At 40.9% G+C, this 19620-nt stretch overlaps 2 protein-coding genes across 2 annotated transcripts; both read right to left on the reverse strand.

The window, feature by feature from the left end:
* Nucleotides 1–1287: 1287 nt before the first annotated feature.
* On the reverse strand, nt 1288–10998 carry bsdc1 (BSD domain containing 1). Its single transcript, XM_082516162.1, has 11 exons — nt 10973–10998; nt 10395–10449; nt 7762–7878; nt 7498–7665; nt 6347–6401; nt 5448–5563; nt 5292–5360; nt 3747–3831; nt 3172–3663; nt 2906–3009; nt 1288–2807 (listed from the first exon to the last, which is right to left on the reverse strand). The coding sequence occupies exons 1-11, from the start codon at nt 10981–10983 to the stop codon at nt 2778–2780; spliced, it is 1302 nt and encodes a 433-aa protein (XP_082372288.1). The 5' UTR covers nt 10984–10998; the 3' UTR covers nt 1288–2777.
* Nucleotides 10999–17059: 6061 nt separating this feature from the next.
* olig4 (oligodendrocyte transcription factor 4) lies at nt 17060–17836 on the reverse strand (the record flags this gene model as incomplete). The annotated part of the gene is made up of 1 exon (XM_082517006.1): nt 17060–17836. The coding sequence occupies one exon, from the start codon at nt 17834–17836 to the stop codon at nt 17060–17062; it is 777 nt and encodes a 258-aa protein (XP_082373132.1).
* Between the last annotated feature and the right edge of the window lie 1784 nt (nt 17837–19620).

The raw sequence follows: 19620 nt of genomic DNA on the forward strand, positions 1-19620 counted from the left end.
AAGAAGGAAAACTACTAATGCAACTGATGATAAAAAACATCGGTGTGTGTCTGAAACGTGGCTGATCCGTGTGTGAGATGGATGCTGCAGCTGAAAGAAAAGGAGTGGCAGCTTGTGACTAAAACTGTCTAAATGGAGCAACAGCGCCATCAGGTGGCAGGGCTGGTCGCTGCAAACATATGCTCTTGCTGTAGCATATATGCCAGAACTGAAGGTTTTCCAACCCTAAAGGCTAAATATGAAATTATTTACCAGCCACATTCAAATTTGTGATCATTTTTCACCCGTTTTCCTCCAAATTTTAGACATCTTTGAGTTCACATTCAGTCATTTGTATTCTTATTTTCACATCATAGCAGCGCTCTTCTGTAAAGTCCACAGATGGCTCCGTTATTCCTCAGAGTAAGAACACCTGCTCGAACATACCTGCAACTCTCAGGTGTTATTAGGAAGCTTTAATTATTTCTCCATACCTCTGTACGTCTTAATATTACGCATTTATTTAAATAACGGCCAAAGAACTTGGACCAAAAAAGATTAGAAAAAAGTACAGTGAAAGAGGTCAAACCTATCTGCTGATGTGCTGGGATTTTCCCACACAACCAACTCTGGGGTTGGTCTGAAAACAGAGAAAATATCAAGCGGTTGCCTTGTTGATGTCAGAGGCCTTGAGCTGATAGGAAGGTAACAGTAACTCAAATAACCACTCGTTACACCCAAGGTCTGCATGCGAGTATCACTGGTTGCCAGTCCTGTCAGCTCTGAGCAGGAGAGTGATGCTAAAACTCACAGACTCACCAAAACTGGACCAGAGATTACAAAAATGTTGCGTGGCCTGATGAGTCTCAGTTTCTGCTGTGAATTTCAGATGGTAGAGTCACAATGTGGTGTAAACGTCCATCCTGCCTGCTATTAACAACTCAGGCTTCTGATGTTGGTTTAACGCTGTGGGGACTTTGGTTCGCTTGGTACCAAACATCATTTGAACACCACAGCCTGCCTCTACCAGCAAAGTGCACCTAATTATGTAGGCAGTGAATGTATGAACAGACGTACATTTAAACCTCTAGAAGTAGTTTCACAGCTTTTCGCATCATTTTTGATTTTTTCATCTTAAATCCAAATTTGTCCTGACAAAGACACTAATATAAGTACTTTTGTAGTAGCCAAATTTTTACAAATTAAACTGCAAAATTCTAGTGGAAATTTAAGTATCTCCACATATTGTGCATTTTAAACATTTTTCTTGTCGTCCTGCAGTATGCCGTTAAGCAAGACACGGAGCTTGTTAGCCATGAATCCTTTAATGACAGAGATCACCTGGAAAATAAAGTGAAATAACTGACGTTAAACAAAAAGAAGTCGACAGCTCTGATTAGTTCAACGTGTGATTCTGAAGGGAACACGCAGCCGAGAGTTATATACATGCAACACATCGTCAAAACCTGAAGAACAGCCAAAACGAAACTAAACATACAACTCAACAGTGACCATCTGCACAATGTTTTGCATAATGTTATTGCACAGACATGCAATCTAAAGCACATAATACAATAATTAAGCATTTCTTGTAGTATAAATATTACACCTCTAGGCTTATTTTTCCTCAATACGTTACAGATGATGGATAAGGAAATCGGAAAAGCGTGGAGCGTGCTCACTTCACCCTTTCTTCTACTTGGCACACTGCCTGCTGAGCCATTTTGTTCTGACGATGGACCAACGAAGACAAACAAAAAAAAAAAAAAGAAAAAAAAAAATCATAGGATTGTTGTTCTGACTGAACCTGCGAGCTTTCCTCAAATTCAAACCAAAGCATCTGGAATCACAATACCAGAACCGGTCTGAACTCTATTGGGTCAACTGTGACTGTTCTCTTAACAAACTCCCTCTACCCACATATGACAAACAGATAAACAACTTATAATTACTTGAAAATGACAGACACCAACACAAATCTTGTATATCTGAATCAATCACGCGACGAGGAGAGAGGGAATAACGACACGTCAGCTGGTTGTGTTTCAGATGGTGTCACAAAAACATTTGGATTACATCATCACACTACTGTGTGTTTTACAAAGCCGTACACCAAGCGTCGGGAGTGAGTCCAAAATGAAAAGCAATCTGAAGGAAACGAAAAAAGGCCAAAATATTTTTTACATTTTGAAGATTCACTTGCATAAAACAGATGAGAAAGAAAAGTATCATCATTCATGATCACTCAAATAGGAAAAAAAAGAAGAAAAAGTCAGGTTTAAAGTGTTTCATCTTAGAAAGGAGACAAGCAGCATTACAGTTTATGGCTATTTCGCAGCCAGCATTTAAGTCATCGCCTGGAAATACACTCGCAACATATACAAGATGAATTTTATGTGATAAAGAAAGTAAAGAGAAACAGCTCCTCCCCGGCTGCTGCAGTGAAACCCTTCACATTCCGACTCGCCCTCGAGCTTTAAGGTCAGAATGATTACAACCTGTCCTACGCTAGTGTCATACACTCTCTAAAGTGAGAAGTTACTCCAAGAAATAGCCAAGAGTCATTTCCCTCGCTAGAGGCCTACAGCTGACAGAGCACTCTAATTCGTATTGCCTTGGTCTTCCCGTTGCGCTTTTCAACAGGTTTACCAATATGGTCCAAACCCGCCAGAAAAAAATCCCCCACTGACAATCATGACATGGTGACAGAGTGGACAAAGAGTTAAAACACATTAAGCATGGTTCGTCTGCAGAGAACTAGCTTTAATGGCGGGACGGGGTTCGTGTAGCAGAGGCACTCACTCCCAGTTCTCCCAGTCTTCATCCAGCTGGTGAGAGGAGGAGGGGAAAAAAAGTGAGCAGAATGTACACAACATGAATTATTCATATAGATCCCCCCATAAAAAAAAAACAAAACTCCACAAACCTCTCCAGATGCTTCGATTTTAGAGAGAGCCATCTGGACCTCTTCTTCCGTCATGTCCAGGTCAAAGTCTTTCTCCCAGTCCTCGCTCACATCGGTGCTCGAGCCTGGAGATGGAGGAGAGAGACACAACAAGTTGGGACTTTATGACCTTGACTCTGCGGCTTCTTCTAAGCCTATTAAGTGGAAAACTCATAAACACATCCCTGAACCTAATCCTGTTTCGATTCAACTGGAACAGTAAGACCAACTGCCTCAGGTCATCGCACCTTTCTTGCCGTTCTTGGAGGGCGTAGACTTCCCGCTGTCAGAGTTGAGCTCAAAAACTCTCAGGTCCTGTGGTCCATCTTCTTTTGAGTTTTCCGGTTTTGAGGCCGGGGCTCGCGCTGACACCCCGTCAGCTGTGACCTCGGGCTGGGTAACGGCCTCCACTTGAGCTTCAGGAGGTAAGTCACTGTTTCCGGGCCTCTGCTCGTCTTGCGTCTTGTTTACAACATCCTCCAAGCTGGCCTCTGTCAGTTTCTCTGTCAGTTTCTCTGTCAGTTTCTCTGCCAGCTCTGCGGTTACGGGCTCTGGCCGCACTTCTACCTGAGTTGGCAGACTGACGCTGTCGCTGCTGACCGAGTAGGTGGTTTCACGCTCTTCGCTTGGAGACAGAACGGGACTCAGCACAGCGGCCCCTGTAGGAACTGTTAGGTTGCTGCTGTCCAACGGGGGCGTGAGGTTGAGTTGAGATGACGACGTGGCACCAAGGAAGTCATCTGACAATAAACGCAGGAGCCAGTGTGAGTGAAAGTGTTTCAAAGCAAAGCTGGCAGATAACCATTAAATCTCCCGAACATACCCTCCTCCTCTTCCTCCCAGCCCAGCGTCTCTGTGTGCGCACTTTGCTCTGCTCTCTGCTTCAGCGCCAACCTCCTCGCCTCCTCCTAGATAACACAGAAAAACAAAAGCTTCTATAGTCTCAATATCTGTGAATCATAGACCCATTAAAAATTCAACAAGTCTTTATATGTCTGTCCCAAGCAGCATCCATCCATCCCAAAAAACAGAGCCAGTGTCAATTGCCACCATCTACAGTTCTTCTAATCGCCATCTGAGGCTCCAAAAGTACATTGGCCCCCAAAGCGTCTCAGCTTTAGAGCATTAAAAAGCAGCATTTAGAAGCTGGCACAAAAAATGAATGTTCCCTTCATTAAAAAAAAAAAAGAAAAAAAAAGAAAAAAAAGAGGAAAGCCACTTTGATCGACAGCTAACCCCTAACCCTTTTCAGATCTTTTTAATGGACGTATCTGATTAATCTTATGGCTGTGCAGTTCAGACCATACAAGAAGTTTGTGTTTCAGGTGCTATTTGCTAAGTTAAATTCTAGTAATTACTTAGCGCTAATTAGCCGATATATGTCTGATGTGACCATTCAGTTTATTAATGCAGCGTAGCTAACTGAGGTTGCTACCATCAGCTGAGTTTGGGGTTGTTCAGATGAGCAGATCTCATGTTTCACCATGAGTGACAAACCCCGAGGACATTCAATCACATGAACACAGCCAAGTACCAGTTCTTTAGTTTAACCTTAAACTCAACTTTAACCTAATAAACCTCAAACAGGACTTGTACTTAGTGTAAAACTGTGACCAGCTTAAAGTTTGTATTGCTCTGATGATTTAAAACTCACATTGGCTCCAACATAATCAGACATGATTTAATTTTTAATGTACTGATTGTATTTGCCTTCCTTTTGCAAATGTCTTTAAAACAGTTTGGATGTGCAATTTTTGAGAAAACTGCAATCAACAATCTGCTCTAATGTTAGAGACTCTCATAAATAAATTATTGTGTTTGATACATAAAAGTACTCTTTACTGCCGCAGCCTTTATTTCCATAATAATGTGTTGAATAACAACTTTAATGGGAAGAGGAGAACGTCTTCTCCGTTTGGGGAAAAAAAACAAAACAACAACATCATAATAGAAATGCACACGGGGTAATTAGGCGTTAAAAGCATAATTCCTATTTCACACTGAGAGCAACGTGCAGAAAGAATACAAAGAGGCACCAACGGGAATGCTGCTGTTATTCAGCAAATCTCGTCTCCTGTGAGTTCGTGTCAGTGTGAAGAAATCATAATGACAAGAAAACACCACAAATATCCTCCCGCCCAAACACAGACCATGTTACTGGATTAGCTTTCACATTTGGAAAAGAAAATTTCATTCAATAGTTCTTTGTGTATGTGGCTCATTTTAAGGTTGCTGTTTGAGCACGTTGGTAAACCTCCTAGAAAAGTCCAAAAACTGGCCAGCAGGTGGCACCCAAGACAAAATATTTAAGTTGCATGAAAGATGTGTATATAGGAAAAAAGAAAATCATATGAAACGGCAGGTTTACCTGATCCAGCTGGAAGACTTTGTAGAAATATCTGTGCCAGAACTCAGAATGTGCTACGGCTGCTGGCACCTGCACAAAAGAGACAAAGTTCTTATCTTCTTTATTTATTCAAAAGGAGACGAGGAGCAAACGTTCGAAGAGAGCAACAAGTGATACCATTTTGGTATAAAGCGCTCGTATAGAGGGACTGTTGACCAAAAGCTCAGAGATTTCGCCTTTCTTATCTTCCAGGCTGAAGGTGGACAGCCAGCTCTCAAACTGTTCAGGGGGGCCTGACAAAGAAAAAACAACATTTCATTATTTAGATGATTTTAAGGAGGACTCCAGTAAATCTGATCAAAAGATTGCAATATATAGCCTAAAGATTTTATAGACCCCACAAAAGGTAAATACAGGTCTCTCAGAGGTATAAGAGAAAACAAAACACACATTCAAAGTAACCAAAACACTACATCAATACGTCTGTCAACAAATAAAACACACTCAGCAGCCAATTTGTTAGGCAAATCTGTTCAAATGCTTCTTACTACAAATATCTAATCAGCCAATGACGTGGATGGGGATCAAAGGGGATTTAAGTGACTTTAAATGTGGCATGTTTGTTGGTGCCAGATGGGCTGGTATAAATATTTCAGAATACGCTGATCTGCTGGGATTTTCCAATCCAACCATCTCTAAAGTTCACGGAGAATGGCCCAAAAAAGGAGAAAATATCCAATAAGTGTAATTTCTCTGGGAGAGAACGTCCTGTTGATGCCAGGGGTCAGAGAAGAATGGTCAGACTGCTTTGAGCTGATAACTCATTACAAAAAAATATATGCACAACAGCATCTCAGGATCACGCTGATGTGATGCTATTATGTCAATATGGACCAAAGCGTGCGAGGAATGTTTACAGCACTTGTGTGAATCTATGCTCCAAAGAGTTCTGAAGGCTAAAGAGGCTCCAACCCAATAGCAAGGTGTACCTAATGAAGTGTCGACTGTAAATGTCTGCAACAGAACACCGGTTGCAGACCTTCACAGATCAACCAGTTGATCATGATTTTTCTTACCATCTGGCTCGTTGCAGTATGTTGCTGGGTCAGCCTGCAAACTGTAGAGACGTGCCTGCAGGAAACAACAAACGCTGAATGGAGATCGTTTTGTTTCCACATGCACATCATGTGCTCACTTTTGCAGTTTGATAACACAACAGAGACTAAAACTGGAGACGGACTCTGTACTTGATAAACGCAACGTGAAGCATTTTCTTCAAAGATTTTCAGCAAAAAGGTTTTTGCTCTCTCTTCGTCTCACACAAAATTCTGTGCTCCAGCTTTAACAAGTTAATTTACCAGGTCTATCTGTATCATGCAACCTTAGTCTGTCTATATTCACCATATGTGGTAACTTCTATTTCCAAAACAGCCCTATGACAGTGGCCAAAACATTATCAGGAGCAAAACTTGTTGAAAATGGGCAAAAGGCAGAGGAGAGGGTGGAGATGTAGATACATAGCAGGAATTGGAAAATGGCAAGAAAGAGGTCAATATTCAGAGGATCTCTCCCCTCCACAATCCCTTGAAGGGAACATTATCATGATAGTGTTCCAATCAATTTACGCCACTCTATGCAGCTCCAGTAATACTTGTGCCCGGAGCATTTAAGAACAGGATTTAGGGAGTCTCTCAGTGTTAATATAATTTAGTCTGAAGGAGAACAACTCCGTCTGTTAGTGATCCTCCATCCAGCTAGAGACCAAAATTAAAAATACTAAGTTCAGTCTCAGCAAAAATGATAGTGTAAACTCAACTGCACCCACTGCTTGTGGAGCTGGGCCTCCATAAGGATAATTAACAGCTGGGTGAGTCAGGTCAGGATGTTGTCCAAAGTCTTTCCTCTCATGTATCATGTCCTGTTCTCATTGTTAGATCTTCAAAACCTGTTGTTTTATTCTCAGAGCTAATGTCACAAAAAAGTTTCCTTTGACTGTACTGTGAGCATCAGATTTAGGAAACAATAATGAGGCCCTGTGAAGAACTGAAACTGCAGATTTCAACCAAAATCTCAACTGTTACCAAAACCATTAAACAGCCTTTGATGCCTAGACCTAAACAAGTGAGAAAAGGTGCAAACAGCATGATGCATTCGGACCTCATGTGCGTTTAGCCATTTTTAACTAATGAATTAACGGGCGTGCTAATACAAACACTTTAATACTCACCTTTGAACTGTCATAAACTTCTGTGGTTCCTGCTGGTGTTGCCACCAGCGTGATTACATCACAGTCAATAGTTTTATCAGGAGGTGGAGCAAGCGTGTCTGATATTACGCCTAAGAAACTAGAGAGGCTCTTCTTCACTTTTTCTGTAGTCTCAGAGGAACCTTCCACCTAAAAAGCAGAATAAATACACAATCGATCTGCATGTAAGCAGGCATTTGGGAGATATTCATAAAAGACACGATGCAGTTAAAGCCTAATACTTACTGCAAGTTTGTTTCTGACGGCAGTGGCCGTAGCTGCAATTGAGCAGGCTGTATCATGCTGCACCACAGTGGAGAACTCAGTCAGGTCTCGCTTTATGAATTCTAAGGCTTCAGATGACTGTAAAGAAAAAGGACAAAGATCAAAATCCAGATTCAACCTTATCATATCTCTCAGGAAATTGCTGCTTCAGCCTATCAAAGTCATAAGCGGCGATACACCAAGACGGTGGCAAAATTCTTAAAAATATGAGTTGGTCTTTTGTTTAATTACTCTAAAGAAATCATTTATTTGGAACCATTTCATCTTTTTGTATCCGAGTTGATCTAAACTGAGTGGTGGTACAATGCTACCGAGTATGAAATTTAAAATAAAAGATCATGTTTTTTTTCTTCAGCTTTTACAGCAACATTTTTTATTAAGGAAAAAGGAGAAACTGTTGAAACTGTTGCAGTAAAGTGAGTTTTTAAACGTATACTGATATGACATTCAAATGCTGGCTGACACAACCCTGTTGCTTTATATAACTCATTTCTTCTATAAAACTGTGCCCCTGTCTTCATCTCTCCTCTCACATCCTGTCCAACAGGTAATGTTGACAACAGTTTGGTTTTTTTGTGAAGCACCATAATAAAAGTACTGCTGAGTGTCTCCTTGTCCACTTACAGTACAGGCGCTAGAAGGAGCCAAAATGGATGCTTACAGACTGAAAACATATTACATCCATTAGTGGTTCTGAAACTGTGGAGCACATAACTACAACTCGTAAAGGTGTGAACAACATCCACTCATGACAGGAATGAATGTCAAGGGAATTTGGGACTTTAATGATTTCTTTGAACTGTTCATTTTCCAGGGTGGAACGATTGTACACCATACGGCTTTAATGACTTTGAATTTATTTTGGGGCTTTCTCTAATCCGCACAGGGCCAAAAGTATCCATATAGGCTAAAAGATTTAAGTGACTGTTTGTATACATTTAAATAAATGGTGCAGAAGGTTCTATAATATCTGACAAGTCCTATGCATGTTTAACTTCATTAGTCATCATTATTGTTTCTCTTTGCCTTCATAAGGAATGTTTGGCAGATGTCACTGGAAAGGCCAATACTCAGAACAATGGGAAAGTCTAAAGAACTCAGTGAAGATCTAAGAAGAATTGTAGATTCACACAAATCAGGAAGATCTCTTGGAGACATTTCTAATCAACTGCAGACTCCAAGATCATCAGTGCAAACAACTGTACTTAAGTAAAAGTCATTCCTTTGTGTCCAGAAGACCCAAACTGTCATCTTCAGGTGAGTGAAAATTGATTAGCATATTCAAGAACAACCCAGAACCACCAAGGCTCAGATGCTCAAACCTGCCATGAACTGGGAACTGCTGGAACCTCAGTGTCACTGTCCATCGCAAAGCTAGTTTTACGTCGCCATAGACTGAGGTACCAAGAAAAGAGCCCCACCTCCAAAACCTATACCTTGAAGCGTGTCAAAACAAAGATTGAGCTGTTTGGTCACAATGACAAGAGGTACGTTTGGAGAAGTAACAATGAGGTATTCAACCGGAACAGCCTGTCAAGCGTGGCGGTAGCATTGCAGATGGAATAATAAAGACGTAGAACTAATTCCAAATTCTCCAAATCAGCAGCTTGACGGTTGAAGCTTGGACACAACTGGTTGTTCCAACAGAAAAAATGATCCAAAAACACAACAAAATAGCCTAAAACAGACTAACTTTGAGCTTCCAAAATTCCTCACCATGTTGAAAATTTGTGGACTGTTGTTAAAAGCCAGATCTACACCAAGAAACCAACCAATTTATACTAAATCCACGAAGAAGAGTGGTTAAATATCCACCTGCAATTATCAGAAGCTTGTCTGTGTGTGCCAAAAGGATCTGGTCATGGTGTAACTTTCTAAGTGACATTTAACCAAATATTATTGGGGGGTATACTTTTGATCCCATGTGGATTAGAGAAAATCCCAAATAAATTCAACCTTGTGCATCCAACACTTGTTTGCTGTACAATCACTCCACCCTGGGAAAAAGAACAGTTTAAAGAAGTCGTTATAAGCCTAAAATTACCAAAATATTCATGATAAATGGATGGAAATTCTGACCACAACTGTCTATTCTGCTAAAAACTCAACTTTGGTTATTTGTTATAAAAAAGGATTCAATCATTAAATTGTGAGGCATGAATTTGAATGGGTTTCTGGAGGAGAATATGCCAGAGAAAGTGCGAAAGCAACAGGTTTACATAATTCTTCTGAAAATTGCATTAGTGCTAAGAAACCACATGCTTTGCCCAAAATCTGGTTTAGAGCAGATGCTTGTGACATGCGTATTTCTCTGCCACACAGTTCCACATTTATACCATTGAGATTTATTTTGTGGATCAGCATCCAACCTCACAACACTTTAAAACTGTGCCCCTTGAAGGCACTAGAAAAAAACTGAGAAACAGCTGGCACTGTTACTCAGCAATGACTCTATGAAAATGTGTTGTCTGGTGTATTTTAGCTCTTCCTCTTTATTAAAACCTCAAAGTATTTCATAATATTTCTGAGCATTAACATAAACAAAGGCTTACTAACTGTCATAACGTGGAAGTCTTTTGGTTTGACATCATTACCTTGTCTTTGACGGCCTGGAAGCTCTGCTGCAGCCAGCCTCCCCACCAGCCTTCTCTGTGACCACGCACATAAATCCAGAAAGAGAAGAGGAAATATTAACAATCAGCACCAAAGCTTTTCATTTACAGTCTGTTCGTAATCGATCAAAGGATCTGAGTTTGAGATTCTCAAGGATTCCAGAAACACACGCAGCTTTGACAGATAACGAGTAAGCTAACGTCAGCTCTGCTAGATTAAATGTTCGAATAAGTCACGAAGTGATTTTCAACGCTAAATATGATCACTGAGCGTAAAAATGATGAGTCAACACAGCCCAGAGTTTCTCACTGCGTGATTTAAAAAGATAAACAGCAAAAGCTAACTAGCATATGCTAACGCTAGCCAGGCTGTGTTTTGGTAAACAAACGCACTTCCTGAAAAGATTCCGAGAGCTTTACACGCTAGAGTTAACGCAAAGTAAACACACTATATCTGGTTAGATACACGACACAATGAGACATAAAACAAATGCATGACACCATCGCTCTTTGTAAGATTAAAGTGTAAAAGTTAAAATAATTTGCGACTTCACTCTCACCCTTCAGCCATCGTCACACGATGACATCATCAGTATTTACTGAACTCTCACCCCGACAGCGTGGCTTTAAAAAAAAAAAAAAAAAAAAAAAAAAGAGTAGAAGAAAACACAGACTTTAATGACTTCTCATCTACAGCATACCAATGTCCACATCACATTCTCAATTAAATAAACCCATTAAAAACCAATGTTTGGTTTTATAAACAACTATTTTAGTTTCTGTGTCCTGTCTACGGTGGCTGCAGAGGACCAAACAGTTCGGGAGCGCGTATGATCAGTTTCTCTTCGCATGTATTTCGGCGTACCTGCAATAATGAGGTAAAAACAATAGCACAGAATCAAATCACAAGTTGACAGAAACTGTTTAACGTAAATTACCGTTACTATAAATGTTTTAAGCCGTGTTTTTACAGTAAAAAGCATCGTGAAATGTTAATTAAACAAAATTATTATTTTCAAAAGTGGAAAGTGCTAATATTGTTGCCAGCACCACGTTTGAAAAAAAAAAAAAAGGACTAAGCACTTAAGAGTTTGGGATTTGAGTAATACAGTTATGTTTCATAAAGTTTGCTGCATTTTTTAAATTTGATTGTTTTTATTTGCTTCTATGATTTAGTGAAGAACAATCATAACAATTTCTTAAGTAACTTCTGAAATTCTTTGTGGCATCTTGGATAGCATAGTCTGGGCCAAACCCTGATTCATTGAAATCCATTCTTGCCTCATCATTTGATATCACTTCATCACATTTTGTGAGCTACTGTCATTGCTCTGGGTGTTTCCCAGCTTTTTTGTGTTTAAGTTAATTTCCTGATTATTGGTTATTCATTGTTTTGTTCTCTTGATGTTATTTGTTGTTCTGGTTTCTAGTTTAAGTCACTATCTTCCTTGTGTCACGTGTGTCATATTCTTTCAGTCTGTCTCTCAGTGTCTAGTCCGCGTCTTTGTGAATCGTGTCTTGTTTCCTGTTTTATTTTGATATTCCCAGTCCTACGTGCAGTGAGTTTCATTTTGCGTCCCCTTGTCTCGTTATGTATAATTTACCCCAGCTGTGTCTCCCTCGTGTTTCTCATTCCCTGATTGCTCCTGTGTGTATATAAGCCCTGTGTTTTCTCTTGCTTGTTACTGGTCCATCTTTGTTCCTCCATGCTCTGTTACGTCCCTGTATCACATCGTGTTATTGCCCTGAGTTTCTCTCTTTATGTCCTCCTGGGGGTTCAGGTTTCAGTTTTGTTTCTTTAATTTTCCCAGTTTAGAGTCTTTCTTAGTTCTCTTTCTTGCTGCCCTCACTCTTGTTTGTATGTCACTCTCCATAATAAAGCTCATTCAGATCAGCAGTGCCTGCGTATTGGGTCCTTATCTTACCTCCACACAGCCTGCCACTGCAGCCGTGACAGCTTCTGCTTGTACACCTGCCTTTCTTTTTTGACAAAACTAAAAACATACTGAAAGATCAACTTCTTTCAGTTTGGTGACAATTTATGCATTATGAAACATGGTGGATCACCGTGGCACAGGGCAAAAGTAATAATTCGTGACAAGTACATTTTGAAACCATGGCCAGAAAACTTCCCTGATCTTAATCTGAATGGGAATCTATGCTCAGTCCTTTAAATGCAGGTGGGCAAGCAGAAGCCAACAAACTGATCAGCCAAGGCTCTTTTACCATGGGCCCACAATGCTTTGTATTGATGAAATATGCACTTTCCATTTATGGCAGCTCACTCAAACCTGTATGTAATGTTCAACGTTAATGTGAACAAATGCACCAAAACACCATCATGGATGCTGCTTTTAAACAGTCTTCAAGAGTTATTATTCATGATGTACATTCCGGATTTCTGCAATTTAAGTTTGCTGAGAACACAGGACAGATTTCCACTTAATTCATCTTCACTGAGCTTTGGCTTGTACAAGTCTGCTTTGTTTCTTGATCTTTTTTTTTTTTTGGCCTTTTTAATATTTTTCCAGACATGGTAAAGTGTTGATGTGCTTTTTTGGATGCTGCAAAACTTGTATGTTCTTATTGGTGTTCCTGAGCCTGTGGAGTGATTTCCAAGTCTGGCTGTCCTTAGTTCACCACCCAAAAGCCAACGCCATTCAGTAGTGGTTTTTGCCTTGCCCCTTGCATGCAGGCAAGAGTGCTTAGCTTTCCTCACCTTTACTTCTGGAAATCTCTGCTTTTCTTGGATGGTATTTTTTTTTTTAATAATAGCCTAATATCCTACTGACTAGTTTAAAGATGTTCCACCAGTTATTTTCCTAAGTATTACACAACCTTTCCATTTAAAATTTTCAGATTAAGGGAGGGTTTAATTGACCTACAAATAATTTTTTATTGACAGTTACACGGTCTCATCACTCATTTTTGGAAACAATAGTCTTGCTGTTGTGACCAAAAGCAGGCAACCAATCTTACAGCATAGTTTGGAGAAGTGCATCAGAGAGACAATGAGAAACTATAACCCAGATCTTTCATGGAGGAAAGTAATAATTTAAAAATATGCTGATTTTTCTCTTTTAATTAACACTAATTTAACCAATAAGCTGTTTATGAAACCCATCAAATCCAGACCGGTGCGTTCCTTCTTCAGACATTATGTTGACTAATCAGCATTAAGCAGTTCCAGCCTGAGTCCCCCCATCAATCTCCCTCCTCTGTACATCTGTGTGCATACATGTGAGCGTATGTGCACACCATACTGCATATGTGTGTTGACCCCCAGCAGCTGTGCTTTCCCCTCATCAGTATTCTGAGTGAAAAGGGGTGGTGGTGGGGAGCTGGGCTTTACTAAGCATAAAATGTAAAAAGAACAGGCATCAAGCTTCTGGAAGTGTGCTCTCCCTTAATTGAAGTTCTCTTTTATCTAGAATCTGCACAATGTGTGCGTATGTCCTCCAATACAAGTCCCCCGTCCGGCCCCTCATTCCTCTTAATTGGGTCTTTCAGTCCCCTAATTAACTCTGTCAGTGCAGGTTGGCCTGAGCCAAGTTGGGATAAGTACTCCACTATTGATCAGTATCTGAAGCGGTTAACTTATCCATCTGTCTACATTTCATCTACAAAAGGTCATGGTGTAATAACATCAGTGCATCCTTTGTGCTGTTAAAAGATATTTCTGTCTTTTTTGACTCCATATGTCTTTGCCAGATTATAAACTGTGTTTATAATCAAAATTTATGTTCAGTTCAAGGCTTTCATAATAGCTTCATGGCTAATATTATCTATCTATCTATCTATCTATCTATCTATCTATCTATCTATCTATCTATCTATCTATCTATCTATCCATCCATTTAAACATTCATTTGGATCAACTACACCAAATAAAATGCATTAACTGGTGTAACAGTCTACAGCTACATCAAAGGATGATGTAATACTTTTGTGTGTTTATTTGTTAAATATTTAACAGCTTCAAAATACAAATTAATATCAGTTAGAAGTCATTTAAGTGATGGCACTGAACTGAGAGGAAAAAGTGAAGAGAAATCATTTTATCTTTCTTTCAAAATAGATGATTATAATTTTTTCTTATCAGCAGTAATTATGAGTGTTGTTTTGCAAAATATATTATACAGTTTTGCATCCCTGGAGCAAATGACTTTCTATATCTTAACTTTTTATATTTCAGTCTACAAAAAGACAGCTGAGGTCAAATTAGTTGGGGTTGCGAGACTAACGGGGCTCTAATTAAACATTTAAAGGCTGTTGCTCTGAGTACCGTGCCTCGGTTAATTGTTGCTGTAACAGTAATGAAATTAGTGTTCTTGGGGTTATCCAGAGTGCATGAAAACAATGTTTTTAACCTGATAGAATAAATAAATGCATGTCAAATACCTTCCTGCCAGTACCTTTTGCTTTCAGCCTCCTAAAATTGTGTCTTTTGGACATATTTGATGCAATATTTTAAGATAGCTATCTTTAAAGTTGCTTGGAATAAACCATGCCTTGGGCAATGCACATAAATCACCAAATGTATGTAAAATGAGAATTAATCTTATATTCTCAGTTGTATTCTCAGAGGCATTCAGCAGAGCAGCTACTTTTGTTTAGGCGATATTTTAAATGCATAACTTTCACTCACTGTTGAGTATTATAAGTGCAGAAAATGGAAACATAAAGGATTTGAATACTTGTTCCACCCTTGTTAATATAGACCAGCGTGTGTAATTTTCGGAGTTAATTGTGCACAACATTGTGACTGAAACCAGTGCTGCCACTGCTGGTTAGCGTATGCTAAAGAGCACTGTGGTGACAGCAGCGGCTGACCATAATGGTGCACAGAGGACATGTCCATATTGTATGATTTAAGAGGTATATCCATTACACACCGCAGTCATCACACCCACACTTGCGCGCACTCTGCAGACCGCTGATGCCGTACTGTGGGTTAACACCATCTGGTGCCAATCAGGAAACACCAGCTTTGCACAAGTCACTGTCTCTAATTATCTACCTAGAGCAAAGGGAGGCCGATCCCCACTAATCTCTACAATGTGTTCTGCTTCCCATTCCCACCTGTGTCCCAATAAAGGGGGGTCTTGTGGGAGGACCGGGGGTCTCTGTGTCAAGGGACTGGGGACCAGGTGACGCTGCAGCGCCAGTCCCCACGACAGAAGCTTCATCGCTTGGTTTGGCTGGCAGCTGCTTCCCCCCACTGAGACATCCCACAGCTGACAATCCCCCAGTACTGACAGGGGCTCTTTACAGTGTCAATAGCCTCATATATTAGAGCTAACCGCCTTTGTGGTGAGCGAGGGTGTCAGGCCTTTTGGCCCGACAGCGCTTGTTACCATGATGAAATGTAGATTGAATGGAGGGGGTCTGTGTCCCAGGCACGAGAGCTCGGACTCCCCCGGCCTTTGTGTCCCACGCATGGCTATTGTTCGAACCTATTCAGCACTTTCAAGAGCAGAAGGAGGGGTAAAAGTGAGAGGTGGGTGAGAATGATTTACATCTCTTCATCTCTCCCCTGGTCTCCAACTCATCTGTCAGCCGTGGGAGGATAAGCATGTATTTTACACGCCTGATTTGCTGCTAAGTGAAGGCTAGTCCTTGTTGAGCTGTTTGACTAAATCATGTTCATGGCAGTGTGCGTGTGTAAAGTGAACGTATGCTTGTTCAGTTTTTTATTTTTAGAAGAAAGCTGGAACTTGATTTGATGTCTTAATGTGCTGATAGAAATATTCATCCTGTATGAATTAAAATGACCTGTTTTTTTTTTAATATAGACTCCATTATGTCCTTTGCTTAAAATCTGCCCTTTGTGTTCCTATATCCATGTTCTTATGAGACAGTGACAAATGGCTGGCCTAGAGCTGAGGACATGGCTATGTCCCTTGCCTGCGTCAGACAAAAGTGACGCGCCTTCCCGGCGCCTGTGTCGTCCTTTCATCTCCTACACCCTGTTGAGGTGAAGATGGATGGTCCCCAGGCTCAAGAACACCACATTCAGCTTCTGTTCTGGTGTATTGTCTCGCCCTTCTGTCCCTTTTTAGCTCTTCAGAGGTTAGGCTGTCTGAAACTGGTTAGCAACAAATGACAACCTTTTTTCCTGAATGTCAGCTTTAGCACTTCTAAGTTTGTCCTTTAAAGCACCAATAAATGCCCTTGTAGTATTGCTGTGATATTACTGTGTATTTGTACATGTCCAGAACGTTTCCAAAATAGTGACGCTGAGAAAGAAGAGACATTTTTCACAAACTAAAAATCAACTGCACATTTAAAAGAAGACGCCCAGAAGTAGTTATTATCAAAACAACATTTTAATTTAGGAAAATAGCATTTGTGCCAGTCAGACACAACAGTTCCATTTTGACAGTGTTTCATCACCACTTATTTCACATAAGCTACTCTGATGAAAAAAAATCCCCAGAACATTTAGAATACTTCTGTAAAAAAAAAAAAGAAGAAAAGAAAAAGAGGCAATTAATAAAAAAAATAGCAGCAGTTTGTATCCCAAAAGATAGCTATATGTGTATATACAGTATGTACAAGGTTTTGCCCCAGCCATCATTTTATAAATTTTTTTTTCATCAGTCTCCTGTTTGTGGTCCGGACAGTCTATTTTAAGAGAGACCTGCTCACTTGCTCATAGACAGGCTGTGTAATGTGGAGGTAGTGGTGGGCAGAGGCTGGCAGAGTGAGCAAGGGCACGGCATGCCGGGGAAGTGTCTGTAGGAGCTGCTCAGGTGGAGAGGGTCCTTCAGGAGGCTCTGGACTGGAGCGTGAAAGCCCAGGAAGCCGGCTGATGGAGGGGAGTGTGGAGCTGGGGCTGAGGAGGCAGAAGATGAGTGATGCTGAAGAGCTGAAGGTGTGCTGCCCACCAGAGAGTGAAGGGACTGGGCCAGAGGATGCAGAGGGAGGTGGGCGGTCGTGGCCGCAGGGGTAATGGTGGGATGGGGAGCTGTGCGGCTCTGGACGGCGGCATTGCCACCATAAACGTCCCCAACCAGTTTCTTCATCTCCTCCAAAGAGCTGGAAAGCATGAGGATGTAATTGCGAGCCAAGAGCAAGGTGGAAATCTTTGACAGCTTGCGGACCGAGGGTCCATGTGCGTATGGCATGACCTCTCTGAGGCCATCCATCGCCTGGTTCAGATCATGCATCCTCTTCCTTTCTCGACTGTTAACTTTCAGCCTCTGATCTTGCATCTCTTCCTTGCTGAGCTCAGATCTGGATTTGCTCTTACCGCCCACGCTACAGCAGTCCGTCCTGCCTTGGCCAGCCTCACTGTCTGCTCTGTTCTCGTGGCAGTACTTCTGGAACATCTTATTGGAGAAGAAGCTCCCTGCAGAGTCATCCACCACCAGGTCTGGAGACGAGGAGCGACTGCAGGTGGAGCCAGCATCGGAATCCATTTCAGCTGAGGGAGAAAATTCAGGAACAAAAACAAGGATCCAAAAAAACCCCCAAAACTCTTAAATCGTGACAGCTTGAGCTTAGGACCTGAACTGTAGGTTTCCAAACTCTCTTAGTTCCCTGCAGTTTTTGTACAGCCTCACTTTTCCCTGAGTTTGTGCTGTTCGGCCTGATGCTCAGCCTCTCCCCAGGAGTGAGTGTGTCTAAACTGTCACCCCATGGGCCTGCTGGGGTGTATTTATACCACCGACACAACAAAGGAACAATACACCGCATAATGAGACACTTATGGCCCCAGCCAATTGCAGAAGGGACACACTTTTACCCCCCTCTCTTAACAACTCCTTCCTGCGCCCCCCAGTCCACCTCCCCGCAACCACATTAATTCTCCCACTTGCTGATGAACCCCCCTGCACGTTAACCAAACAGAGGTATGATCCCATGTTGTGTAAGGCTGAGTTAACCAGAGCTCTGTTAAAACTTTAATTAAAAACTGGCAGTATTTGCATATTTTTTTATGTTTCAGCACAGATTTTAAAGTAATCCTGGAACAAGGGAGAGGTGATTTAATAATAATAGAAAAAATCCAAGAAAAAAAGATGAATAAACATAAATTTATGACTTTATTATCTCAAATTTTAAAATTCTTCTCGTATTAATTTACCTCTATAATCTGCAAAAGTTTCTTCCTCAGCTGTAAAAACATGTTTACTTTACTTGAAAGTAATGTTAAAGTGAAAGTGAGCAGGCCACCGTTTTTATTGCCCCCTTCCATAACACCAGATAGATGATGCCTTTAAGGCCTTATTTACATATGGTATCCATGAGATACTTTGGAGGAAGGTATGAGGCACCATATGAGGCTCTTAAACATGTAAAGGGCAGCGTTAATGGCAGACTAGATACAATTCAACCAGAAGCTCAAAACAAAAAGGGTCAGATAAATTTGACTTGGTTTCCCAAACAGTCTGTGAAATCACATCACTATCACTGGAAGGGGGTCTTTCAGTCCAGGGGGAGGTAGTTAAAAAGATACTAAATGAGTGGGCGCAGCATTGTCTCCCTATAATTCAACCATAAAGCTACTGGCACCTATTGTTCTTTGTTTTTTTACTTTATCTTGCTAGCTATCAGGAACACAAGGAAAACGTTCTTCCTCGTTTAAATTTATGGCATTAAAATTCCTTCCAGGCTTCGCATCCAACATATATCTGCTGCTTTAATGTTGTGGCGCTGTGACCAAGCAGAGTTCTCCACGTGGTGTTCAGAGGCTGGCTTTCACCACGCAGCTCAGGAATTTCCTGCCTTCCTTGTGCCAAGCAAAGCACCAAGTGAAGCAGTGCTGGAGGGCCGGGACTTTGAGAACATAACGCTTTTCTAAGGGTGGCAAAAACAGCAGTTTTGTGAATTGATTCGTTGCATTGATTCTTGCCTGGAGCACAACAACTGAAAAGCCATCATAGAAAAGTATATTGTGTTCATTTCACAGGCATCAGGTCTGGATTTTTGTGTTCATCTGGTTGCTCGGCTAAGAAAATATTTGCCTTTCTCTGCGTTGTAAACAGCAGGATGAATCTTTTGATGAATCTAAATCTTTTACTCGCTGTAGTATGAACCTAGTGCAACATTTATGACATATATCTCATGCTCTTTGCTTTTAAATTTGTTTTTGTTCTTGCTTAATGCTCTCATGTTGAGTCTTTTGATATCCTGCTAATGCCACTGCTGATGCATATGCGAGCAAAGTTAGACTGATCTCACCAGTCCTCTGATTATCTGATGA

This window comes from Aulonocara stuartgranti, assembly GCF_965226115.1.
Source record: "Aulonocara stuartgranti genome assembly, chromosome: 19".
Taxonomy (NCBI): Eukaryota; Metazoa; Chordata; class Actinopteri; order Cichliformes; family Cichlidae; genus Aulonocara; species Aulonocara stuartgranti.

Excerpts from the sequence above, each read along its gene's own strand:
- bsdc1 (XM_082516162.1), bottom strand. Across the intron at positions 7,666-7,761 it reads CCGTCAGAAACAAACTTGCA|GTGGAAGGTTCCTCTGAGAC; the intron begins GTAAGTATTAGG and ends TCTGCTTTTTAG. Across the intron at positions 5,564-6,346 it reads ATACTGCAACGAGCCAGATG|GCCCCCCTGAACAGTTTGAG; the intron begins GTAAGAAAAATC and ends TTTCTTTGTCAG.